General features: G+C 37.3%; 2 protein-coding genes across 6 annotated transcripts; one reads left to right on the top strand and one right to left on the bottom strand.

Moving 5' to 3' along the window:
• The first annotated feature begins 5,995 nt into the window (after window positions 1-5,995).
• Window positions 5,996-23,085, top strand: LOC140838527 (tyrosine--tRNA ligase 1, cytoplasmic-like). Its single transcript, XM_073204897.1, has 10 exons — window positions 5,996-6,161; window positions 6,337-6,484; window positions 7,215-7,504; window positions 7,596-7,692; window positions 21,121-21,226; window positions 21,319-21,401; window positions 21,493-21,638; window positions 22,332-22,437; window positions 22,562-22,621; window positions 23,017-23,085. The coding sequence occupies exons 1-10, from the start codon at window positions 6,082-6,084 to the stop codon at window positions 23,035-23,037; spliced, it is 1,137 nt and encodes a 378-aa protein (XP_073060998.1). The 5' UTR covers window positions 5,996-6,081; the 3' UTR covers window positions 23,038-23,085.
• Window positions 23,086-24,294: 1,209 nt separating this feature from the next.
• On the bottom strand, window positions 24,295-26,389 carry LOC140838526 (interactor of constitutive active ROPs 4-like). Of its 5 annotated transcripts, none has more exons than XM_073204894.1 (3): window positions 26,132-26,384; window positions 25,684-25,736; window positions 24,295-25,601 (listed from the first exon to the last, which is right to left on the bottom strand). In XM_073204894.1, the coding sequence occupies exons 2-3, from the start codon at window positions 25,695-25,697 to the stop codon at window positions 24,560-24,562; spliced, it is 1,056 nt and encodes a 351-aa protein (XP_073060995.1). In that variant the 5' UTR covers window positions 25,698-25,736; window positions 26,132-26,384; the 3' UTR covers window positions 24,295-24,559. The 5 variants fall into 5 exon arrangements, with proteins under 5 accessions (XP_073060995.1, XP_073060992.1, XP_073060994.1 ...); XM_073204891.1 differs by having other exon boundaries at window positions 25,684-25,857; window positions 26,141-26,384; XM_073204893.1 differs by having other exon boundaries at window positions 25,684-25,775; window positions 26,141-26,384.
• Between the last annotated feature and the right edge of the window lie 702 nt (window positions 26,390-27,091).

The following is a 27,091-nucleotide window of genomic DNA, read 5'->3' as shown; positions in this document are numbered from 1 at the left end:
TAATTTTTGTCGTGATTATCGGTGGGATTGACCCGTCTCACATATAAAGATTCGTGAGATCGTCTACAAGAGACCTATTCTTTAGTTAATTAATTTTTAGCATACAATTTAAATAGATAATGCTTCACACATGCTTCATATTTTGTTTATTATTAGAAAGCCACCTTCAAAGGTAGGGAGGTCTAATTTGTAATTTACGAATCATTAAATATTAAATATGAAAAAATAAACAAACAAACAAAGGTACATTAATCTGACTTCATAAAAAAAGATTTGTATCCAAAAAAAATGAAAGTATTATTATTAGTTAATCATAATAACCCAATATACTAGTTTTCGTAACAAAAACACCTAAATTATAGAAAGTTAACATGATTTTTTTCTACGAAATACGAAGAACGAAAATATTTCTTAAAAATCGATATTATTAATTAAAGATTTTTCTGTTTAATTGAGAAATATCTTATAATTAAGCTATTTTTATAAATTCTTATTACATAAATCTGACTTTCCTGTCAAAATTTTAAATATATGTTAGTATTGGATAAAATTGAATCTCGATAATGCTAGTATTATTTTCAAATTATATATATATGTGTGTCTAAAGTTTTATTTTCAAATAAAAAATGACCAGTATTAATTGTTTAAATTTTAGGATGGATCTATGTTACATTTGGAATAATATACCTTCTATATTTTAATACAACATGCGCCGCGGAAAGGTATCCGCGGCGTGCATTGCACGCTGCAATGCACGCTGTAAAGTTGAAAGCCGTCTTAAGTTTGACACTATTGGCGGCGTGCAATTTACGCTGCGGTTTACTCTATTAACGGCGTGCAGAGTATGATGTTGATAGTTAAACTATTAGAAGCGTGCATATGTACGCTGTTAATACAACATTCTACAGCGTGCACATATACGCGGTTAATAGTTATTAAACAGAAAAACCTTAGCGACGGTTTACGACAAACCGTCGCAAAATGGCGACGGTTTAAAACCGTTCTAATTTAGCGACGGTCTTAAAATGTAGCGACATGCTTATAATTTCGCGACAGTTCAGACACCGTCGCTAAATTTTGCGTCAATTTTAAAAAAAATTTACTTTTATAATTTAATTAATTTTTATAAAAATACAATGCAACTATAATAATATAGTCATAATCTGAATTAACAATTAAAAAATTTACCGAAAATTGAAACAAAAACAGAAACTTAAATCATGTTAGTAGAGAAAATTTTAAGTGTGGTGAAAAAAAAGCAACGGAGATCGGGAATAAATAGAGAATTTACGATTTTTTTGGCGACGGTTTGTTACTAAACAGTCGCCGATGTAAGTCTATTAGCAACGGTTTTTATTTAACCGTCGCCGATTTGAATTTGCGACGGTTATATATAAACCGTCGCTAAAAGTGGACTTAAATCGGCGACGGTTTATTTCAGACCGTCGCTAATTTAAAATTCGAACTTTTCCACGGCGTGCTTATAATATGCATGCCGTGAATAATACTATTGACGGCGTACGATTAATTTACACCGTTAATTTTTTAATACGATTTTTTTAAAAAAATGATTTACTTTTTGCATCACACATAAACTTGCACGTCGTTAATAATACTATTAACGGCGTGCTTTTATGGTGCGCTGTCGTTTATATAATTTATTAACAGCACACATAAATGCATGCTGCGGATATTACTATCCGTGTCGTGCTTTAATGGACGCCGTCAATAATAATATCCGCAGCGCGCTTTTAATGTACGCCGTTAATAGTATCAAGTTACTATCCGTAGCGTGTTTTTAATGCACGCCGTCCATAGTAATATCCGCAGCGTTTTTTTAATGCACGCCGTTAATAGTATCAAGTGCAACACTATTAACGGTGCACATATGGGTGCACGCCGCGAAAAGTAGTATTCGCAGCGTGCGTTTAATGCACGTTGTTGATGATGTGCTGCGGAAAATCATTTTTCTTGTGAGAATAGTATTACTTCATGTGTAACATGAAACTGACATTAGATTTCAATAATATAATGGAGGAGAACACTGTTAATTTTTAAGACAACATAACCAAGTCAAACTTAACCACACGGTCGATAAAAAGTTTCACAACTCTCAATCACATGGACGAAGTTTAACTTCCTCAGCTACGGCCACCGCCACGGCCAGCACAACCGCCATCGCGCCCAACCTCCATAGCCAGCACAACCACCACCCCAGCAGCTAGCCCCTGAAGCATCAATCACAACATTCGTGACAACGACAGCAGGAGTCCAGCTGCAACTGCCCAGTCAAAATCTTCAAACCCCCACTTTATCGTGTATCATGCATGGGTTTCGCCACCTTCATTTGATTCGAAAGAGTGGTCCTGGAATGTATTATTGTGTTCCTAAAATAATAATTTTTTTTCTCCTTGTACTTTTGCTCATGCTCCTGTCTTTTACTAGGTTAAAACGAGTATTTTTTATAAATAATTTTTTAAAAAAACAGAATAATGCAGATGGATGACTTTTGCGAAATTACAGCAAAACTCTACCATTGGTGATGAACACTGCAAATATATTGTAGCATCCGCCGATGAAGGAGGCGGGTGTTGCAGTATCCCCACTGCAACCTTGCAACGTTTGCTACTGGCAAAATGACGACACAATCGTCCTGCATAACTAATGCACACGTCAAACTAAATTCAAGAGGTTTCCTGATCTTCTTCGACATTCTTTCTTCACCTTCAGACGATACAAAATATATTTGTGCAAGTTTCAGTTTTCATTTGTAAGATTTAAAGGAACTAGCATTATTTTTTGGAAAGAAAATCGAAAGAGTTTGATTGATATTTCATATATAAGGTATTTTTGTATTATATTTGTTAGTGATTGTATTATAATTTGTTTATTATATCATATTTAATTTTTTTTGTTCAAGATATTAATACTTTTTCATATTAATTTATGATTTATATTATTTGTTACAAGACAGAGAAGATCCCAACATTCTAAATTTGCAAGAGAGACATATATGTCATCAACGTCTTCTTCTAAAACAGTTGATGAAGCGTTTATATAATCTTATATGGGTGTTATTTATTGGTAATAATACACACAATCATGTGTTGTAATATTTAAATGATATGAGGTATTGAGGTTATATGGTGTTTTACAATATAGGTTTCGTGTATTTGATGACTATCTTATTATTGATCATATTTAACGACGGTCTCATTCTAGATTTGGTAAAGCAACAATCATGTTACAAGATGTTTAAGTTATTTGGGGACTAAAAATTGATGGTGAGAAATCACTTTGGGAGTTTCTGGGATTTGAGCGTCTAATATATAACATCACATTTTAAAAGAGGTCACTTGTCTGTGACTGTTTTATATGATCATTATGCATCTACACTTGTTGATAATGATATCTCGGAAGTAGATGTCATACAATATAGTCGATGTGACATTGATGATTATTGGACGAATACTATTTCCAGATTATTAAGAAGGGTCGGCCAAACTTATATTTTTGCAACTACTCCAGGTTATCAATCGAGTTAAATCCTACAGTTGGGGGAGTACAGTTTTAACGTTTCTATATCACGAGTTATGCAATGCAACACATAGAGAAAAATCAAATATAACTGGACTTTTATATATCCAGCATGTATATATATAAATACATATAATATTTTGATTATTTAATAAATCATTCGTTTTATTTTTAACATGATTTACTATTATTGACATACATGGGCCTCAAGCAGGATTAAGTGTGTTAACTCGGACAGACATAGTGTAACTCTTGTTGCGCCCGGTGGTGACCCTGACATTTTTTCCAGTTGCTCTATATGGTGCTTGATAATATTTGAAATTTTATGTTGTAATATAAACTATATTGCGTACATTTTGAATATATAATCATATACTTTTTCATATATTAGGTAAAAATATGTGTTTAGTTACACTCGTGCACTGAAGCATGTTGTAGCGAGACTATTTGTATTGGTTTAAGTATGCATGAATGTGAGCAGTTTTGGGATTGATGATCTCTTAGGAAGTTTTCGAATGTCAAACTGATGATTTTGCGTCGTTTGATTTAGTTGGCTAGGTGGATCATACAAGAGTGACACCAGATCAGAAAGAATAATATTGTTTCTGATGGGATAGAGTCGACAATAGGAAAATTGTAAGATTGATATGTAAGTGATATGTGATAATACCAGCAAATAAAGATGTATCTCCTCAGACTCATGTGTCTAACATATCGACTTATTAGCATCGAAGTGTGTACACTATGTGCTGTCACGAGTATAAGAAAATAAAGTTATACATTAGTTAACAACTATAACTTTTAGTTTAATGGTAAGTGTTTGATCTTAACAGTTTTGATAATATGAACAATGATGTACTTATTAAATTATGAATTATTTTTAAAAATTTTGTATGATTTTTAATTTATTTATCCTTTGTTTTTTTTTTTTACTTTTTTGTAGTTTAATTGAATTTTTGACAATAAAAAAGATATTGATATAAAAAAATTATTGATTAATTCATACGATAATAATTTATGATAATGTGTTTTTCCCTGATTATCTTCGAGATTGTAGAGATGCATTATTCCAATCGTGTGAAGCGATGGTTCGAAATAAGACAATTTATTACCACGCAACGACGACCTACAAAATATCACATGGGCAGGTCATCACAATACAGTTGGGAACTCATCATAAAAATGTAACTCTTATGTGGAATTGGAATCGAAAGTCCAGGTATGTAGTACAAGGTGAACTATATATGAGATCAAGACAAATTGATGATTATATGCAGTGGTTTGAGCGAATAAATGTATGCATTATATCGCCTACAATTCATGGGCTTGGTTTCCGGCCATATCCATACGATATGATTTTTGTCGGACAACATCCTCAAACAAAATTTCAGTATGTATTTGTCTTGATTCGCACAAGTCATCATCAGAAAATCTTAAATTATTGTAGTAATCAAGCCAAACGTCCTAGAGATATTTAAGAAAGTTATTTTATATTTAAAAAGTTTTTATATATTGTTTCGAAAAAATTACGAATAGACTATATTCGGACTTCAGTCCTTTTTCTTGAATATATCTCAGTAGAATGACAAATGTTACTCTACCTGATAGCTGAGATGTAACCGTTATCAGAATATTAGTTTTTTTTTTGTGATGGTAACACACCAGAATATTAGTTTTAAGCGCATCTGTTAAGTAAGTTTTGTGTTATGTTAATAACATATTTCACAAATGACTAATGTTGCAAAATTTTCTAAAGTTATGTTTTTGGAATTATCATATCCATTTGTTTATGTTACAATTTATATTGTTTGTATGTCCTTGATATCGATAAGACATCACTTATTATCATATTGAATTATTTATATATCTACCTAAAAGTTAGGTCTCGTGTTCTTACAAGTTTATATTATTTTTTGAACATCTTGTTGATATTAAGATTTGGATGGGGACATGACATTCTTATGTTTATCAAAGTTGGTTCTCTATGGTTTCTATTTGTCTTGATCAATCTCTCATTTTAATATGATGTATATCTATCATACATATTTATGTAAATATGACATTTTTATATTGGATGTGATAAAAATATAATGTCATATTGTTTTTTTTTAAATTTTATTATTTAAATTACAATATAATCTCTTTAGTTTTAAAGATTATTTATGATTTCTATTTAAAAATAATAAATTCTAGTTAAATATGAATTAATAATTTTTATCATTATGATATTAATTAACTATAAAAATAAACTTAACAGATACGTGCACGCATTGATTTCCATATAGGATAGATGAGATTCTATCTATACGGTCACTACCTCATTTCATTTCAATGAGTAAGATCGCTGTCACACATATAATTCAAAAAAAAAGTGAGTCTTACATATGTAGAACAAATATTGATAATCTATTCTATCACTAGGACAATAACCACATGAGGAGGATCAAATAAAACTCAATATAGCTCAAAGCCTAACGCCACCTCTTATTAAAAAATAAATCACCTAAAATATTGCGGAAACCCTAAACTTCTTTATTGTCAGCCATGGAGAACGACGATAGCCACCGTAATGAGGCTTCTCCCTCTCAATCACTTCAATCCCTCTCTATTCCTCCTCAATCCCAGTAAATCTCTCTTTCTATCTTCACGCGCTGTGGATTTTTCATAATCAGTTATTTGTAGCAGTTTTATGCTGCATTTAATATTTTTCTTGTTTTTAGTATTTATATTGTTTTCAAATCTATTTCATTTTGGAGTATATTTTGTGGGTTTTGAATTTTTTGATGAAATTATTGGTAGAATGAATGTGAAGGAGAGGTTCGATGTAATAAGAAGCATTGGTGAAGAGTGCATACAGGAGGATGAGTTGGAGAGACTGTTGGCTAACAAGCCTAATCCCATTTGCTACGATGGGTTCGAACCCTCTGGGAGAATGCACATCGCTCAGGTCATTTACTCTGTATTAAATTTCAGAAAAGTTGCCCTTTTTTCAAGTCTAAAGAGGATAGCTCAGTGATCTTGAATTAGTTTCTTGGTGTAAGTTAAAATTTGGTGTTTTCTGTTATTTGAACTTATTTTGACTGATATCCCATTTTGGTTTTAGGACATTATTTTTTGTTGGAACTTGAAGGTCGATGTGATTAAGTTGTTTCTTGCATAGAACATTGACAAGTTATGTGAATGGGTATGGATATCTTGGACTGCTTTAAAATTCACAATCCTTTTCTGGTTGTGTTTTTCTGTGGGTTGAGCTGACCAGCGTGCAAATCGTTAAAATCATTTTATTCTGCTTGCCTGTGAGTTTGTCTGGGATTAATAATCTTAACAGCATCATTGTTGAGGATGATAGAGGGTAGTTTTATTTTACCATCTTATGATTGGAATCGGAATACTATTTTATGTCACAGCATTGACAAGGCTGGATTTTGTAATTGCCAATAGGTGCATAGTATTTTATGCTTCTCCTTTTTTCATTTTGAATATCTATTATTGATCAAGTTTAAATATTGTTCCTTGCTCTGTCTCTGATGATTATTCAATATATGAGCAGTCTATATTGTTTTTCAGATATTACAGAGTGCATTTTCGCAGGAGATAAAGATATACATTTACATATTTTAAATAAACTTGCTTATATTTTTGTTTTATAACTATCTTTGTAATGTATCCTTGAACAGGGAGTCATGAAGGCCATTAATGTCAATAAGCTGACCTCTGCTGGCTGCAAAGTGAAAATTTGGATTGCAGATTGGTTTGCTCAGCTAAACAACAAAATGGGCGGTGACTTGAAGAAAATTCAAGTTATAGGACAATATTTGATTGAGATATGGAAAGCTGTAGGAATGAATCTTGAAAGTGGTCAGGTAGAATTTATATGGTCTTCTGAAGAGATCAACTCCCGGGCTCATGAATACTGGCCTCTTGTAATGGATATAGCTCGGAGGAACAAGCTTCCGAGGATTGTGAGGTATTTTTTTTTACCTATTTTCATTTTAATTGATATTTGAATATATTAATATTAACATATTTGTTTTCTCTCTTTTGGGTGGCGTGCATAGGTGTTGTCAAATTATGGGACGTTCCGAGCAAGATGAATTGTCTGCGGCTCAAATATTCTACCCATGCATGCAATGTGCTGATATTTTTTTTCTCAAGGTGACTGTTTATGTATATGCTTTACTATAAGTTAATGCTGACAACTCTCGGTGTGTATTCTCAGTCCTGGGTTTCAAGTCGTTCCTTTAACCGAAAATTCAGACTTTTCTCTCCTAAATTCAAGTGATTGTTTGATTTTCACCCTAGGAATTATTTTAGTCATGAAATTTTTAAGGATTACAGATTGTTTATTTTCTTACCATTGATGATTGAGAATAATAATAATCACATAGAGGTTGTTAGATATGATAATTATCCCTACTGGGTAGTGAGATCAAAACGTGGTACTTGAATTGTTATACGGTTTAAAAGATTTGACTTGCACGGTTTCCACAAGTTGTAGCTTTTAGTAAAAGCGTCAAGTGCTTAATCCTACAATTGGTATCAGAGTGAAGATCACTGGTTCTATTCCCATTGATTACGAGTAGTGCAATTATTGAGAGGGAGATTTTCGGGTGTGATAATTTTCTCTATTGAGAAGAACAATCGGAACGTGGTTCTTGAGCTGCTATATAATCATTGCATTATTTTGCTACCTGCAAGTGTACGGTGTCAAGTTTTAGTACTCGGTGGAGCACAAATATCGATCCCACATTGAATGCAATTTAATTATAAATTAATTACCATAGTTAGAATAATCAAACTTTATTTAAAAAATTTAATAGAATGTTTGGTAAATCGGTAAGCGTTATTGTAACGCCCCAGATTCGAAGACTGTCCTCCTTTGATTTACTAGGGCCTACTCCCGCATTTGGCCCAGTTCCTCTGTTCGGCCCTGCTGGTCGGTTGGCGGCGGTAGGACACTCAGCAATTATGTGCCCTGATTTTCCACATCCAAAGCATACACCGCTGGCCTTTCGGCATTCCCCGGAGTGCTTGAAGCCGCAAGTTGGGCATGGCTTGAGTCCTTGATGGTTATTGGCGGGGAATTGCCCTGAGGGAGGTCCACCTGACTGATTGGGCCTCTTGAACACTGGTTTTCCCTGGGAAGGCTGGCTGACAGGGGGTCGCTTGTTCCTGTTTTTCCCTTCTCTTCGACGAATATCAGCTTCGGCGGGCTCGGATAGCCGCACCCATCAAGTCTGAAAAGTTGGCAGGTTGGTAGACCGCTAGAGCTGATTGGATCCTGCTGTTCAACCCCTTCTTAAAGCGGTGCAATTTCAGAACTTCATCCGCCATAATTGCTGGAGCATAAGATCCAAGGGCATTGAACTGAGAGGTGTATTCCACAACTGACATATCTGGAGCTTGACTGAAATTCTCAAACTCACTTAACTTCTGCAATCTGACTTCTGCTGGGTAGTACTGTTTCAGAAATGTTTCCCGGAAGATTCGCCATGTGATTGGTCCAGCAGCGGTCATGGCTGGCGAGACTGCTTCCCACCATTTAGCTGCCTTGTCTTCCAGGAAGGGCACGATCACATCAACTTTGAGCGCATCGGAAACTTCCAATAGCCTCAACTGAGTCTCGATACTCTTTAGCCAACTCTGACCAACTTCAGGATCGGCGTCCCGTCTGAATGTCGGACACCTGTTCTTACGGAGGGACTCGTAATGAAATTTGATTCCATTATGTGGTGGAGGTGGTGGTGGTTGATTGGCGTTCGGGTTCACTAACCCTTGCAGTGTTGTTGCCACGATCGTGTCTATGGCCATCAGGTCGGCCTGGTCAAGACTGAACCCAGGTGGTGGTCCATTATCTCCTTCGTTGGCATTGTTGTTGTTGTTGTTGTTGTTAGCATAACGAGGGTTGCGGTTTTGTCTTGGTGGTCTACCGGCCATTTTCTACAAGTTAAACGCTTCTAAGAATTTGATGTGCATAATGACAAGATTGGATAAATGAGTTATGCTAGAACAACCGAAGTTAATAAGTAAACATAACTTGAATATAGATGAACGACTGAGATTAATAAATAATCATGATTTTATTAATTTTCTAATGTAAGGAAACAATTAAATGAACAAAGTGTACTGAATGGAAATAAATCATACTGACTGAAATAAAATAGCAACAATGGGAAGATAAACTCCTAGTAATAAGGAAAGGTCACTAAGAAACTCTAATCATCTATCTCTCCATCTCCTATGGCAGCTATAGGCTCGTCGATCTCTATCGGTTCCTCTTCTTCCGTCTCTTCCTATTGCAGTAGCTCCACCATGTGGGTGAGCTGGGCATTCTCTGCATAAGCTGGGCCACCTGCGTCTTCCACCCCTGAACATCTGCCTCTGCCTCGTCCAACAGATCTATGGTACACTGGTGGCGCAGTTCGTACCCTCTCTTATTCTCCTTGATCTTGTTCTTCAGCGCTTCACCCTGTTGAGTCAGTTGATGGTTCACCTTGGCAATGCAGCTTATAGCCTCACTCAAATTTTCCATTCTCTTTTTGCTCCTGGCATTCAACTGTTTTTCTTCCTCCAATTCTTTTCGGTACCGGTCGATATCTTCTTGCAACTTTTTCTCTCGATACAAGTCATGCTCTATGCCATCCCTCAAATCCATGTTATCTCCTTTTACCAACTCTTCTTGATAGATCGCCTTATTGAGTTGGACCCTTATGTCCTCCTTTTCCGTGGCTAGAGTCTGAATTTCTTGTCTCTTATCGCCTAACCGGCTCGAAGTCGCTTGATCAGGCGCGACTGATTGTCAAGGGCAAGCTGCTTCATACGGATGGCAGCTTGGGCACGGGTGCGGGGTCGTATAGGGGTAGATGGAGCCATTTCCTGAAATCGAAAAAACGGAAATGCTCAGAATCCGAAATAAACAGTATATAACAAGTGAGAATATGCAATATATATGAAATTTTCGAAATTTAAATAAATATATATTTTTTTCCAAAAATGAAAAGTTTGGAATTTGACATATGGGTTCGAAGCATATGTCGAAAGGATTCCAGAACAATTGACGGAATCGAATTCGGAATTTGCTACGAGAAGTTATAGGGTCTACGAATATTTCCTAAAACGGCAAAAACGACGTTTCGGAGGCCTAAACGGAGGAATTTCGTGATTGCAGCCCCTACCTCACGACTTTAGGGTAGTGAGTCTCGTTCGTTGGGCCGTTTCGGAGGGGATAGCGTCGGTCTCGAGTCAAAATTCGTCCGAAAATTTTTCGTTTTTTTTCGAAAATCGATTTTTCCACTCCGATTATGAACCTGACGGCTCTGATACCACTTAAATGTCACGTCCCGAAACACGGGCTTGACACCGGCGTTGTTTAACAATCACACAATCGAAATAACAAGCCTTTTGTAGTACAGTGTAAACCGAAACAGTTTATCATTCATAATTTCAACGAAATAAGCCTTTGTCTTTACAATTACCAAAATAAATAAGAGACGACAGAGTTTTAATGCGGAAACGTAAATCTAAATAATAATAACTTAAACATAATCAATTTCCTTGAGCATTCACCATCCCCAAAACTGATCGGATTCTTCCTCCTCAATCTGTTCTTCGGACTTATCTGGGAAGGGTTGTAAGGGGGGTGAGTATTTGGGACTACTCAGCAAGTGGGGGAAAATCGAACACAATAAAGACAACATGCATAAATTACGAATCATAATCATGAGTTCATACGTACTTCATAACACATGCATAAACTTACTAGCCACTGTGATTTATCTAACTTTCTATGGTTTACTGACGTCAGTCCCTAATTTTTACTCCTCTAAGGGGGCGAGGCCGTATAGTGGTTATATCCCCCACCGCGTAAGGGTACGTCATGGTTAGGATTCCCACCCATATACAGTTGACTCCTCACAGTGCTTAAAACCGAATGACACAACGCAAGAAGGAGTAGGAAAGGAATTGTATTCGACCGAAGTTTTTATCAAAAACCCAAAATCACATATGCATTAAATTCGAAACTTTAAGTTTAAGAACAAGCCCACTTACAGTGTTTTTAGCTGCGAAAAACGTAGGTGCTCGGCTTCGGGAAGTGGATCGTTCCTTGTTCTTCACTCGGCGGCACTACGGCTCGATTTTTCTTGGAAGATTTTCGGCAGAGTTTGGCTAGGAAAAGTTGCTGGAATTTTCGAAACTGCAGCCTAGAGTCTCGAAAATTGGGTGTGTTGTGGAGTGAGGGTGATGGCCTATTTATAGGTGAGGGAGAGAGGGTTTAATAATGGCACTAAAATCATGCTCAAAATTGGCATAAATCTCACAATATTTGACCCTAATCTCCTTGCCATTGTTGCTGATTTTTCTTCCAATTTCGTGGGACTGATTCCTTAATCCCTTTCCCCTCAATATTTCGAATTAAGTGCTGGATATTTGGTCAAGCTTCATTGATTTCTTGTGCATGTATAGATGATTTGCTTCCTTTTTATTTGGCATGCAAGCAACTATTCAAAATCTATACAAGGTTGATGATGAAGATTTCGAAATCTTGATCGCCATATCATGCCTTACTCACTTAGATCTTGCAGGATATCTCAACCTTGTAAATCCCTTGCATATTTCGAAATGTGGATGCCTTATAGTAGGTATTATTTTTTGACTTAGTAATAATATTTCCAACCAATAATTTCCCCAGGTGCATATCTTATTAATATACAAACAATCAAATCGTATAATTTCCTTACAATTATAATTGCATGGCTAAAAAAAATCGGATCTTGGATCGATGTAAAATCCGATTTTTTTTGCCATGCAATTATGATTGTAAGGAAAATATAGGATTTGATTTTTGTATATTAATAAGATATGCACCTTGGGAATTAATTGTTGGAAAAATTAAAAAGGCAATGATATATACACTTGTGCATGTAAGTTTTGATATTTAGGAGAAATAATTCAAGATCATGAGAGATTGTGCAAGGCAAAGACTTCAGGAAATTGAATAATGCATGATTTGATGGGATACAACCCAAGATTTCGAAATTTTGCACTAGGATATAGGACTTATTATTACACTGGATAAAGACCTAGCTACTTGGAAGCAAATCATCTATCCATGCACAAGAAATCAATGAAGCTTGACCAAATATCCAGCACTTAAATTCGAAATATTGAGGGGCAAGGGATTAAGGAAGGGATCCCACGAAATTGGAAGAAAAATCAGCATCAATGGCAAGGAGATTAGGGTCAAATATTGTGAGATTTATGTCAATCTTGAGCATGATTTTTGTGCCTTAATTAACCCCATCTCCCTCACCTATAAATACCACACTATACCTAGCCATACCTCAGACTTAAATTTCGAAATTTTAGAGCTGAAATCTCGAAAATTCCAGCATCGTCCCAACTTTAGCCTAAAAGTCGAACCCGAAACGCTGCCCGGACAAGAAGCAACCTAAATCCCGAAGCCAAGCATCTTCGTTTTTCTAGCATTCAAACAATGTAAGTGGGTTGTTTTAAATGCTTATAAATTCGGTTTTATGCATATGTGATTTTCGTTTTTTTTGGTTTAAAAATACGGTCGAGTACCGTCGTTTTGTCTATACGTTTTTACGAAAGTTGTTACGTTATGGCACTGTGAGGATTCCCTGAAAATGGGTGGAATTCCAACATATGGCCCTCAACGGTGGGATAGAACCGTTTTATGGCCTCGCCCCCTTAGAGGATCAAAACTTAGGGACTGAGTATTCCCAAAATACTCATCCCTTACTCTCCCCTCCCAGATAAGTCCGAAGAGCAGGCTGAGGATGAAGAGTCCGAACAGTTCCTGGGCTGGTGATTCACCAGACCAGTAGTAGTTATGTTCGAATTTATGATTTAATAATTGTAAGACGCTTCCGCATTGATCACTTTTTCGTTGGATTTCGTTATTGTAAGGACAGTTGTTACGTTTAAATTATGATATATAAACTGGTTCGGTATATACTGTGCTACGAAAGGCTTCTTGTTTCGATTGTGTGATTGTTAAACAACGTCGGTGTCAATCCCGAGTTTCGGGGCGTGACATTTAAGTGGTATCAGAGCCGCCAGGTTCATAATCCGAGTGGGAAAAATTGATTTTCGAAAAAAAAAACAGAAAAATCGTCGGTGGAATTTTGACTCGAGGCCGACGCTATCCCCTCCGAAACGGCCCAACGATCGAGACTCACTACCCTAAAGTCATGAGGTAGGGGCTGGAATCGCGAAATTCCTCCGTTTTGGCCTCCGAAACGTCGCTTTTTCCGTTTTAGGAAATATTCGTAGACCCTATAACTTCTCATAGGAAATTCCGAATTCGATTCCGTCAATTGTTCTGGAATCCTCTCGACATATGCTTCGAACCCATATGTCAAATTCCAAACTTTCCATTTTTGGAAAAAAAAAATATATATTTAAATTTCGAAAATTTCATATATATTGCATATTCTCACTTGTTATATACTGTTTATTTCGGATTCTGAGCATTTCCGTTTTTTCGATTTCAGGAAATGGCTCCATCTACCCCTATGCGACCCCGCACCCGTGCCCAAGCTGTCATCCGTATGAAGCAGCTTGCCCTTGACAATCAGTCGCGCCTGATCAAGCGACTTCGAGCCCGGTTAGGCGATAAGAGACAAGAAATTCAGACTCTAGCCACAGAAAATGAGGACATAAGGGTCCAACTCAATAAGGCGATATATCAAGGAGAGTTGGTAAGAGGAGATAACATGGATTTGAGGGATGGCATAGAGCATGGCTTGTATCGAGAGAAAAAGCTGCAAGAAGATATCGACCGGTACCGAAAAGAATTGGAGGAAGAAAAACAGCGGAATGCCAGGAGCAAAAAGAGACTGGAAAATTTGAGTGAGGCTATAAGCTGCATTGCCAAGGTGAACCATCAACTGACTCAACAGAGTGAAGCGCTGAAGAACATGATCAAGGAGAATAAGAGGGGGTACGAACTGCGCCACCAGTGTACCATAGATCTGTTGGACGAGGCAAAGGCAGATGTTCAGGGGTGGAAGACGCAGGTGGCCCAGCTTAATGCAAAGAATGCCCAGCTCACCCACATGGCGGAGCTACTGCAATAGGAAGAGCCGGAAGAAGAGGAACCGATAGAGATCGACGAGCCTATAGCTGCCATAGGAGATGGAGAGATAGATGATTAGAGTTTCTTAGTGACTTTTCCTTATTACTAGGAGTTTATCTTTCCATTGTTGCTATTTTATTTCAGTCAATATGATTTATTTTCATTCGGTACGCTTTGTTCATACACAGTTGTTTCTTTACATTCGAAAATTAATAAAATTATGATTATTTATTAATCTCAGTCGTTCATCTATATTCAAGTTATGTTTACTTATTAACTTCAGTTTTGCTAGCATAACTCATTTATCTAATCTTGTCATTATGCACATCAAATTCTTAGAAGCGTTTAACTTGTAGGAAATGGCCGGTAGACCACCAAGACAAAATCGCAATCCCCGTTATGCTAACAACAACAACAATGCCAACGAAGAAGGCAACGTACCTCCACCTCAGTTCAGTCTTAATCAAGCATACTTGATGGCCATAGCTATGATCGTGGCGACAACACTGCAAGGGTTAGTGAACCCGAATGCCAATCAACCACCACCACCTCCACCGCAGCATGGAGTCAATTTCCATTATGAATCACTGTGCAAGAACCGGTGCTCGACGTTCCAAGGGGACGCAGATCCTGAGTTAGGCCAAAACTGGTTGAAAAGCGTGGAAAATCAAATGCGACTGCTAGAAATACCCGATGCTTTTAAAATGGATGTGATAGTACCGTTCCTGGAAGGCAAATCAAGTAAGTGGTGGGAAGCAGTCTCCCCAGCCATGTTAACCGCCGGGCCAATCACATGGCAGCGCTTTCGAGATGCATTCCTCAAGCAGTACTTTCCAGCCGAGGTCAGGTTGCAAAAGTTGAGTGAGTTTGAAAATCTGACTCAAACTCCGGATATGTCAGTGGTAGAATACACATGTCAGTTCAATTCTCTTGGATCCTATGCACCGACAATCATGGCAGATGAAGCTCTGAAATTGCACCGTTTCAAAAAGGGTTTGAACAGCAGAATACAGTCGGCTTTGGCAGTCTACCAACTTGCGAACTTTTCAGACTCGATGGGCGCAGCTATCCGAGCTGAAACTGATATCCAGCGCAGAGAGAAAGAGATTAGGAACAAAAGGCCTATGAATAATCAGTCCTCTCTTGGCAGTCTGTCGTTCAAGAAACCGAACCATTCCGGCGGGCCATCTAAAGGGCCTTTGCCTGCCTAAGGCTATCAGGCCATTAAGCCTTGCCCAACTTGCCACTTACGACACCTGGGAGAATATCGTAGAGCCAGCGGCGTCTGCTTTGGATGCGGGAAACCAGGACACCGTATGGCAGATTGTCCAACCGCCACCAACAAAACAACTGGACTAGGTAAAGGAGACGGGTCAAGCTCAGGGACGAATGCCAATAAACCGCGAGAGAACAAACCGAATGCCAGGTTGTTTGCCATGACGCAGGAGGTGGCAGATGATGCAAGCGATGTTGTGTCAGGTACCATATTTATTCAGCAAGTGCCTCCTGCTTATGTGTTATTTGACTGTGGTGCCACACATTCTTTTATATCTAAGAGATTTGCTAAGAGGTTAGGACGTAAGCCCGATAAGTTAGCCGAACCTTTCCGAATAGCCACACCTACAAGTAGGGCCGTTGAAACTCACGAAATCTACCGAGATTGTAGAATCAGGATCAGTAATCAGACTTTTAGCGCCGACTTGATACAGTTGATCATGGTCGACTTCGACATCGTGTTTCATGGTAAATCCAAGGAACGGAAGTTGCTACTTTCCGCAGCTCAAGCCTGGAAAGCCGTGAAATCAGGAGAGGACATCTACCTGGCTATGGTCAGTGAAATAAAAGAAGAAGTCGAACTGAATCTGGAAGACATCCCGATAGCGAGAGAGTTCCCAGATGTTTTTCCAGAAGAACTCTCAGGGACGGTTCCGGACCGCGAAGTGGAGTTCGAGATCAATCTAATTCTCGGTGCTGCACCAATCTCTAAAGCACCTTACAGAATGGCACCAGCCGAACTCAAGGAGCTAAAGGAACAACTCCAAGAATTGCTAGATTCTTGGAGTTGTGTCCCCTTGGGGATCTCCAGTGCTCTTCGTCAAGAAGAAAGACGGGAGTATGAGATTGTGCATCGACTACAGAGAATTGAACAAGATCACAATCAAGAACAGGTACCCTCTACCTCGGATAGACGATCTGTTTGATCAGCTTAAAGGAGCCGCCGTCTTTTCTAAACTGGATCTGAGGACAGGTTACCATCAGTTGAAGGTCAGGGCTGAAGATATCCCCAAGACAGCCTTTCGAACCAGGTATGGGCATTATGAATTCACCGTGATGCCTTTTGGTCTGACCAACGCACCGGCAGCGTTCATGGATCTGATGAACAGAGTATTCAAGCCCTTCTTGGATCAGTTCATAGTGGTATTCATCGACGATATCCTCGTCTATTCTCCTGACGAGACGAGCCATGAAGAGAACTTTCACTTTGCTCTGCAAACTTTAAGAGAGAATAAGCTATATGTTAAGTTCAGCAAGTGTGAATTCTGGCTAAGGAGTGTGTCATTTCTGGGGCACGTGATCTCGAGAGAAGGAGTGTCAGTGGATCCAAGGAAGGTAGAGGCAATTACTGAGTGGCCGAGACCGAAGAACGCCACCGATATCAGAAGCTTTCTCGGATTGGCAGGTACTACCGGAAGTTTGTCGAAGGGTTCTCCTCGATAGCCGTGCCACTGACGAAGCTCACACAGAAGATTTCTAAATTCATCTGGGATGACGGTTGTGAGAAGAGTTTCCAGACCCTGAAAGAGAAACTCGCATCCACGCCAGTATTGATCATGCCCACAGAAAATAAAGATTTCACTATTTACAGTGACGCCTCTAAGGACGGTCTAGGCGTACTAATGCAAGAGGGAAGAGTGATCGCCTACGCATCAAGGCAGTTGAAACCGCACGAGCAGAACTACCCTACTCATGATCTGGAACTAGCAGCGGTTGTCTTCGCCTTAAAGATTTGGAGGCACTACCTATATGGCGCTAGATGTGAAATCTTCACAGACCATCAGAGCCTCGAGTACTTGTTCACCCAAAAAGAACTGAATATGAGGCAACGACGACGGATAGAACTTTTGAAGGACTATGACTTGACCATAAGTTACCATCCGGGTAAAGCAAACAAAGTGGCTGATGCGCTAAGTCGGAAGGGCCCAGGCAAGGTGACTCTAGCCTCCCTCTCGGCCCAACCATGCCTATGGGAGACCGTCAAGTTAAACCAAGATCAAGACCCGGTACTGATCAAACTTAAGGATCAAGTCAGAGAAGGAAAATCTCAAGACCACCATATCGATGACAAGGAATATTATGGATGAAAGGAAGACTGTGTGTGCCCAACAGTAATAACCTTCGCCGAGAGATAATGGCAGAGGCGCACAAGTCAAAATTCTCAGTCCATCCAGGCAGTACAAAAATGTACAGAGACCTCAAGAATAGTTTCTGGTGGAATGGCATGAAAAGAGATGTAGCGGAATTTGTCTCCAGATGTCAGGTATGCCAGCAGGTCAAAGCAGAACACCAGTGACCTGGAGGATTATTGCAACCTCTGGAAATTTCTCGAGTGGAAATGGGAGCTTATTTCCATGGACTTTGTGGTAGGATTGCCGAAGTCTAGGCAAAGCCACGACGGTATATGGGTGATAGTAGACAGACTCACGAAGACTGCACACTTCTTACCCGTCCGCATGAATTACAATCTCGATAAGTTGGCTTCGTTGTACATGGACAACATTGTGAGACTGCATGGAGTGCCAGTGAGCATCCTATCTGATGGAGACCCGAGATTCGTCTCGCGCTTTTGGAAGAGCTTTCAGGAGGCCATGGGAACGAAAATGACCCTAAGTACGGCCTATCACCCTCAAACCGATGGGCAAACGGAGAGAACCATACAGACCTTAGAAGATATGCTGCGAGCGTGCGCTCTTGAATTCAGTAGCAACTGGAGCACTCATCTACCCTTAATTGAGTTTGCATACAACAACAGCTACCACAGCAGCATCGGAATGGCTCCGTACGAAGCCCTTTATGGAAGGAAATGTCGGTCACCACTTTACTGGGATGAAGTGGGAGAGAAAGCCGTGGTGGGACCCGAGCTTGTTCAGATGACAGTAGACAAGGTTAAAATTGTCCGAGAAAAGCTCAAGGTAGCTCAAGACCGACAGAAGAGCTGGGCAGATCTTAAAGAAGGCCTGTAGAGTTCAATGTGGGCGAGAAGGCTTATGTGAAAAGTCTCGCCTATGAGAGGAGTTGTCAGATTCAGTAAAGCCGGGAAGCTGAACCTCGATATGTTGGACCTTTTGAAATCTTGGAAAAAGTGGGCACGCTAGCATGCAGGCTGGCACTGCCACCAAACATGTCAAGAATCCACAACGTGTTCCATGTGTCCCAACTAAGGAGGTACATTCCAGACCCAAGTCATGTTTTAGAAGTAGAACCACTCTTGACCGAAGGAAACTTGGGAGAAGAACTGAAATACGAAGAAGTTCCTATCAGAATCGTGGACACCAAGGAACAAGTCCTCAGACGACGCATAATTCTTTACGTCAAAGTACAGTGGTCTAACCATACGGAGCGAGAAGCAACTTGGGAAGTGGAAGAGAAAATGCGAAAGGATTATCCCTACCTATTTGGAGACCAAGCCAACTCAAGTTTCGAGGACGAAACTTCCCATAAGGAGGGAGGGATGTAAGATCCGATTTTTTTTGCCATGCAATTATGATTGTAAGGAAATTATAGGATTTGATTTTTGTATATTAATAAGATATGCACCTTGGAAATTAATTATTGGAAATTAAAAAGGCAATGATATTTACACTTGTGCATGTAAGTTTTGATATTTAGGAGAGATAATTCAAGATCATGAGAGATTGTGCAAGGTAAAGACTTAAGGAAATTGAATAATGAATGATTTGATGGGATACAACCCAAGATTTCGAAATTTAAGTGTGAGGTATGGCTAGGTATAGTGTGGTATTTATAGGTGAGGGAGAGGGGGTTAATTAAGGCACAAAAATCATGCTCAAGATTGACATAACCACCTAGCAACCTAAATCTTGAACCAATGGAGAGCATGAGATCAAGGAATAATTCTCACTAATTAAGCATCAAGAATTTCGAAATAATGGCAAGGATATGAGAGCCAAAAATGAGAGATTTGAACCAAATTTAGGCATGATTGAGCTCCACCCTTCTCCCCTATAAATACCACATCAAAGCCTAGCATTCCCTTGACTAAAAACTCGAAATTCCCTTGCTGAAATTCACGAAATTCAGCAGCCTCTCCATAGCCAAACTCTGCCCGAAAATCGTCCAAGAAATTAAGCCGAAGTTTTGTCCGAAGGAGGAGCAAGGAGCGATCCAATTTTTGAGCGGAGCACCTACGTTTTTCGCTGCTAAAGATACGGTAAGTGGGCTGTTTTAAAGGTTTAAAATTTCGGATATATGCATATGTGATTTTTCGGTATTTTTGAAAATACAGTCGAGTGTCGAATTGTCATATTGTTTTAAGCACTGTGAGGAGTCGACTGTATATGGGTGGGAATCCCAACCATGACGTACCCTTACGCGGTGGGGGATAGAACCGCTATACGGCCTCGTCCTTAGATGAGTAAAAATTAGAGACTGGCGTCAGTAAACCATAAAAAGTTAGATAAATCACAGTGGCTAGTAAAGTTTATGCAGGTGTTATGAAGTACGTATGAACTCATGATTATGATTCGAAATTTATGCATGTTGTCTTTATTGTGCTCGATTTTCCACCACTTGCTGAGTATTCCCAAATACTCACCCCCTTACAACCCTTCCCGGATAAGTCCGAAGAACAGATTGAGGAAGAAGAATCCGAGCAGTTTTGGGGATGGTGAATGCTCAAGGAAATTGATTATGTTTAAGTTATTATTATTTAGATTTACGTTTCCGCATTAAAACTCTGTCGTCTTAATTATTTCTGTAATTGTAAAGACAAAGGCTTATTTCGTAGAAATTATGAATGATAAACTGGTTTCGGTTTACACTGTACTATGAAAGGCTTTTTGTTTCGATTGTGTGATTGTTAAACAACGTTTATGTCAAGCCCGTGTTTCGGGGCGTGACATTTATGTCCTATAAATGTTAATAATTTAATTTATGAGTGACATAAAATCAATATTATGCTAGTGTTTTCGCTAGTTGCGAATTGAGATATCAACAAATTCATTCGTTAGCTTGTGTGAACCTTGAGCTATAAATTTTTTACCCAAAATCTAGTTCTATCTAAACAAGGGTATAAAGCAACAGGCAGTGTATTATGAATTTTTTAGCAATGTTCTATTGGTTGTGTGGCATAAGTGTGGATGATCTTTTCCATATGGTACTGTTTCTCTGGTAACTTATTACTGTGGCCAAATTATTTTTTCATTTTATGTTTCACGCCAACCAAACACTGGTGGTTTATATAGGCTGATATCTGCCAATTGGGCATGGACCAACGTAAAGTGAATGTGCTTGCTAGGGAGTACTGTGATGACATCAAGAGAAAAAACAAGCCTATAATATTGTCTCACCGTATGTATTTGTAGAATTATTTCAACTTTACCTTGACACTCAATTTTAGTAGTACTAATTGCTCTGTTTCATTTGGTTATTTTCATGTGCAGATATGCTTCCTGGTTTGCAGGAAGGACAGGAGAAGATGTCGAAGAGTGATCCATCATCTTCCATCTACATGGAAGACGAAGAGGTACCTTCCAGTTGGCCATGTTCTTTTTCGCAATATGGTTTTTCTAAAAAACCTTATTTCAAATAAGGACATGTTACTCATAAATCCACAGGCTGATGTGAATTTGAAGATAAAGAAAGCTTTCTGCCCTCCAAAGGTGGTGGAAAAGAATCCATGCATGGAGTACATCAAATACATTGTTTTTCCATGGTTCAATGAGTTCACAGTTGAGAGAAAACCAGAAAATGGTGGCGACAAGTGAGTCTTGTTTACGTTTTACTTATCTGCCGTTTGTTTTAGTCGCTATTTGGGCCATGTGGTGAGGAAGATAAGCTCCGCATAACTAGCTACACTAGTAATTATTTTGCATTCGTTCACTTCATGAAACTGATTAGCTTAAGTCTCTAAAAGAGTTCAATATATTGTTCTATAAACGATTTCGAGCTCTTCACTCAAGACAATATGAGATGGGGGTAATACAGTTATCTTTAACTTCAGCAAAGTGATGTTCGCGTCGATGTAGGACTTAATTCAGGATCTACCAGTGTCAATTCTAAACTTGGCTCATATGGGGTCAACTGTCAAGGGATGATTCTTATTCACGTAGCTCGTGAGATTTCTTTTGTATATAACATTCTGTATGTCTTATTCACGTAGCTCGTGAGATTTCTTTTGTATATAACATTCTGTATGTGCATCACTTGGCTCTCAGTGTTCCAAATTCCAACTTATAGTGTTCTCGGATAAATTTTGCATGTGACGAGTAACAGGGTTGGGATCGGGATGAGGATCTGTAAGAAACTCTGCACGATAAGCTAAGCTAGCAACTATTTTGCATAGATTCTTATTTTGCTAAAACTCGTTAAACAACTTGACAGAGTAGTTCATTGTGTATATATATGTATTAACCCTTTCAAACTTTTCCCATAAAATAATGTCTTGTTATTTTAGGACATTCAAGAGTTTCAAAGATTTAGCTGACGAATATGAAAATGGCGATCTGCACCCGGGGGATCTAAAACCCGCTCTATCAAAAGCGCTAAACCGCATACTACAGGTCATTCATGTTTTACCGGTTATACTCATCATTTTTACAAGTTACATACAACATAATTGTGGTCTTGTCTTTTACATGCTGACATTTGCACTTGCTCATGCAATTATGAAATTTGTGTTTTCAGCCAGTGCGTGATCATTTCATTAACGACCCCAAGGCCAAGGAGCTATTGAAAAGGGTAAAGGTATGAATTTATTGTATTAGTTCTGTCCCTATTTTGAATTTGATGTACAAATTAGTGGCTTCGTTAGTATCTTTATAGAAAATATTTATATACTAATATACAAAACTTATTGATTATAACTTTATATATATATATATATATATATATATATATATATATATATATATATATATGTAAAATAAAACTTTAAGTGATAAAAGAAAAATCTCAAATTGAGGGTCGAACAAGTAAAATATAATTTACGCCATTATTTTGGGGGTTTGGATTATTAGTGTGACATTATTAATTAATTTGAATTTTGATTTTAAATGAATAGTGGTGATTGTTAGTCAACATTATTGAATCAATATTCCTCGCTTGTGCTCACATTCTTCAATTTTTTCCCAAAATTGTAGGGTTACAAGGTAACCAGATAATGTGGAATGGAAGCAAACAATCTCAATGCCATGATGCTCCACTAATTTCATTTGCTCTAATATTTTATCTTTTCTTCAACTATTGAATTTGCGTCCGTATACTTTACCACACCACACCACACCACACCACAATCTTTTGTTTGTATTACAAATTAAGGTTATTTATAATGAGATACAAGGTTCTAAAAAACGTGAAGTGTCCCGAAGCGTGGAAGTCGAGCTCCAAGTTTTTTAAGCTTAAGTGAAATTAGCACAGGCTTAAGCGTGAAAAATGTTTTTTATCTTTAGTGTAATTGTAATTATCTCAAACTAATAAATAAATAAAATAATACATAAATATGATAAATTTAAGTATGATACATTAATTATCATATTTATAAAAACATAAAAATATTAAAATTACAATCTTTATTTGTTTTTGCAATTAGATTATATGAAAAATTGCTAAATAGTTGTCAGATACGTTTAATTATAATTAAATTAAAAAATAAACATCTAAATTATTAAGTTAATTTATTATTTTAAAATAAAAAGACATATCTTCAAAATAAAAAAAATTAAAAAATAAACTAATGTGATTAATTACGTTTAAGCACGTTTAATTAAACGTCTTAATTATATTTAATTCGGTTAATTGTACCGATTTTTTTCACTTTTCCCGAAGCGGGTGTTTTTGTCGAGCTTCAAGTTTAAGAATTTAAACGCGCTTTTTAGAACATTGATGAGATACGAACCTTTTTGTTCTAAGAATTTTCTTTGTTTTTCCTTTTAAACTTGCAATTTTTGTGTATGTATTACAAATTAAGGTTATTTAAAATAAGATATGAACCCTTTTGTTCTAAGAATTTTCTTTGCTTTTCCTTTTAAAGTTGCAATTTTTGTGTATGTGTTACAAATTAATGTCAAATCTAGCTCAAGCTCGACTCGTATATCATAGTTGTTACTAACCTATATTTAGTATTCAAATGAAGACTAAACATGTATTAAGATATTAGTGATGGGTATTTATGGCGATTCGAACTCGAGATCTAGCTCATTTTTAGAACATGTGATGTTAGTGTCTCATTTTTGGGATATTTGGTGCCATTAGACCAAACGACCCGTGACAATTATTGGCAATTTATGGGGTATTTATTTACTTACTCGTAGACTTCGTCCAAATACAAATGTTAACTTAATCCTAATTAGTTGAAGTCTGGTTATTCTAAATGTTAAAAACGGGACAGTCACACAACTCATTACTTGAGAAAATACTTTATTAAGCAAAATCTGATAGAATTTTCAGTTTTGAGAGAGAACAGATGCCGATCCACTTACTTGTTCGTGGGCTTTGTGTCTGTACAAGGTCACGGCAAAAGCACAAAATTCGAGAATTATCTTAGTCAGTTTAAGATCAATGCCAATGCCTGTCCAGAGAGATGGAGGAACATTAGACTTTTAAGCCAAAATACAATGAAACTAAGGACAAAGCATGAGCAAGAATTTCATCAATGAGCAAGGCTTCGAGGCCGTACTACTACTACTACTTCAGGCCCTTCTTTTTCCACAGCTCTCCCAAGATTTTAATACCAGAACCTTTCCTCTTCCCACTTCCAAAAACATCATCAGAATCGTCCTCGTTTTGTCCTGGAGAATCAGCATGAACGACTTGTAGGAACGTGCTTCCATAATGTTTATCCATCGATCCACATCTCTCGGGAATCCTTCTTCCAGTTATCTTGGTTCCCCCTGCTAGGACTGACGCTGCAGCATCGGCTGCTTTTCTCCATTGCTCGGTTTGCACACGTAGCATCTTCATCTCGTTTTCTAACTCCTCCCTTGCTTTTTCGGTAGCTTCTAGCTTCTCATTCATCTGAAAAGCACTGGCTTTAGTGTTTTCAAGTTCTTGATCAGCCTTATTCAACCTCAATATCAGCTCATCTCTTTCAGATTGAGATGAAGATATTTTAAGTGACTTCTCATTAAGCTCATTTCTTAAGCTCTTATTTTCTTGATGAAGAATGTCCAATTCTTGGCTCTTCTCAGATAATTTGTTCTTCAATAGAGTCACCTCATCATTCTTAGAATTCAACTCATCAAATGAAGGATTTTCAGGTTCTGAAGTTGTCTTGGTTTCCATAGCAACTTCAAAAACATAGGTTTCCTTGCGAACATCCTCTGGCTTTTCAATCGTTGCACTGATGATGTCTTTCAGCATTTGTGTTTCCATGTCACCAAAGGGCTTTTTCAGAATTTCTTCTGGCTCGGGAACCTTTTGTTGTTTCTTGGATTTCATCTCTGGTTTATCTAGAGCCACTTTTTTACCAGACTCTGCAGAAGCCAACTGGTCCTTCAGATTCTTGAGCTCATTCTGTGCTTGACCAAGTTGAGATTCCAACTCTGCAATGCGTGTCCCTAGTTTCATTTTGTTTGCCGGATCAGATTGGACACCACGAGGGGATCGACCCTCTGGAATTTTTAGACTCTTTTCAGTCCTAGGCCGATGCAGGTACCCGGTATCAGAGCTTGAAGTCTTGAGATGAGGTGGGCCTCGGGGCGATTGCCTCTGAGGCATTTCTGTTAACCTGTTGCATGATACTATGCATCAACTAAGTGGAAAGCCAACAACACACTGCATAGAAGGAGAATCTTGATTCTGATAACTACCTTGATCTTGACATTTTTTAGACAACTAAAAATATTTTCACTGCAACTCAAAGCTCGATCTGCATAATTGCGATGCAAAATCTGAATATGATCTAAAAAAATAGAAGATGAGACGAAGTTATACAAAACTAAGATGCAATCCTTTGAGCCGATTGTTGAGCGTCGCTACACACCCTTCATCGGACCAAGTTCAAAGATAAAGAATATCAAGATTCGGATCGAAAAGATTCACTTTTGTATAAAACTTAATAACAATTACAGCAAAAATTACAAGCCATTTTCAGTATCAGAACAGAACTAACAAACAGATTACAAAACACAAAAGAAAGTAACAAAAATAAAAAAAAAAATATCCTCTCTAACAGCATGAACATAACCAGCAGCACATCATTAAACTCTTCAAACACATGACAAATTACTAAAAAAAAACAAACAAACAAACGCATACAAATCTCACCCTTGATTATGCTTCCTTAGTTACTCAATTTTCTCTGAAAGTTTAATCTCCCTTCCCTTAATCATCCACAGACAAAGAAGAAGCAGCAGCAAACATTAACTAAGAATTGGAAAGAAAAAAATGGGTTGACTTTATCCATGTATGGTCGCCGTTTGGATTGCATTTTGTGGACATATATATCGACAGCTCTTCTCGAGAGTCGAGACAATCTGTAAAACTGTATGTACGTGCAATAACCAACAACAACAAATCAAAGCTCGAGAGAGAAAACTCCTTATAATTTGAAAGTTTGAATTAAAAGTGCTATATTTCCAATTTTTTTTATTTGTTTTAATAGTTTTTTCCCCCACTATTTTAATAATTATGATTTTTTTTATAAAGAGGATAAATAAATAAATAAATAAATAATTCGGAAAAGAGAAGGCAAAGTGCTTTTCACGTATAAATGTTTAAGATTAAAAAAAAAATTATAGTCACAATTTTTTTCAATTTTATGTATTTTAAAATTCATAATTTATTACTTTTTAAAAAATTGAATTAAAATATGTTATCTTTAAAAATATTTATGATAAACAATCACTTTGTTAGATAAATTGTTTGCATTTGAACCCGTCCTAATATTAAGTAAATTTAATTTAATTTTCAATAACAAAAATGAAATAACTCAGCTATGGTCCACAGCTTAATTCCAAAAAAAAAGTGAATACCATTTTATGGATTAAAATCGTTCAATTTATATTACAAAAGATAATAATTATTTATATAGTTGTATTTGAATAATTAAGTATCCTTATTTTAATTTCTTATCAAACATATAACTATAGATTTGATATATATATTCAACATATTGAAGCTCGTATCTGCATTATGATAACAATTTATTTTAATATGTTTTTTTTATTTAATTTTAAAAGGATGTTAAAAAAAATCTCAGATTACTTGAATTCTGTG

This window comes from Primulina eburnea, chromosome 8 (assembly GCF_022965805.1).
Source record: "Primulina eburnea isolate SZY01 chromosome 8, ASM2296580v1, whole genome shotgun sequence".
Classification (NCBI taxonomy): Eukaryota; Viridiplantae; Streptophyta; class Magnoliopsida; order Lamiales; family Gesneriaceae; genus Primulina; species Primulina eburnea.
The sequence above is the reverse complement of the archived record's forward strand: the minus strand, read 5'-3'. Positions and strand labels throughout refer to the sequence as shown.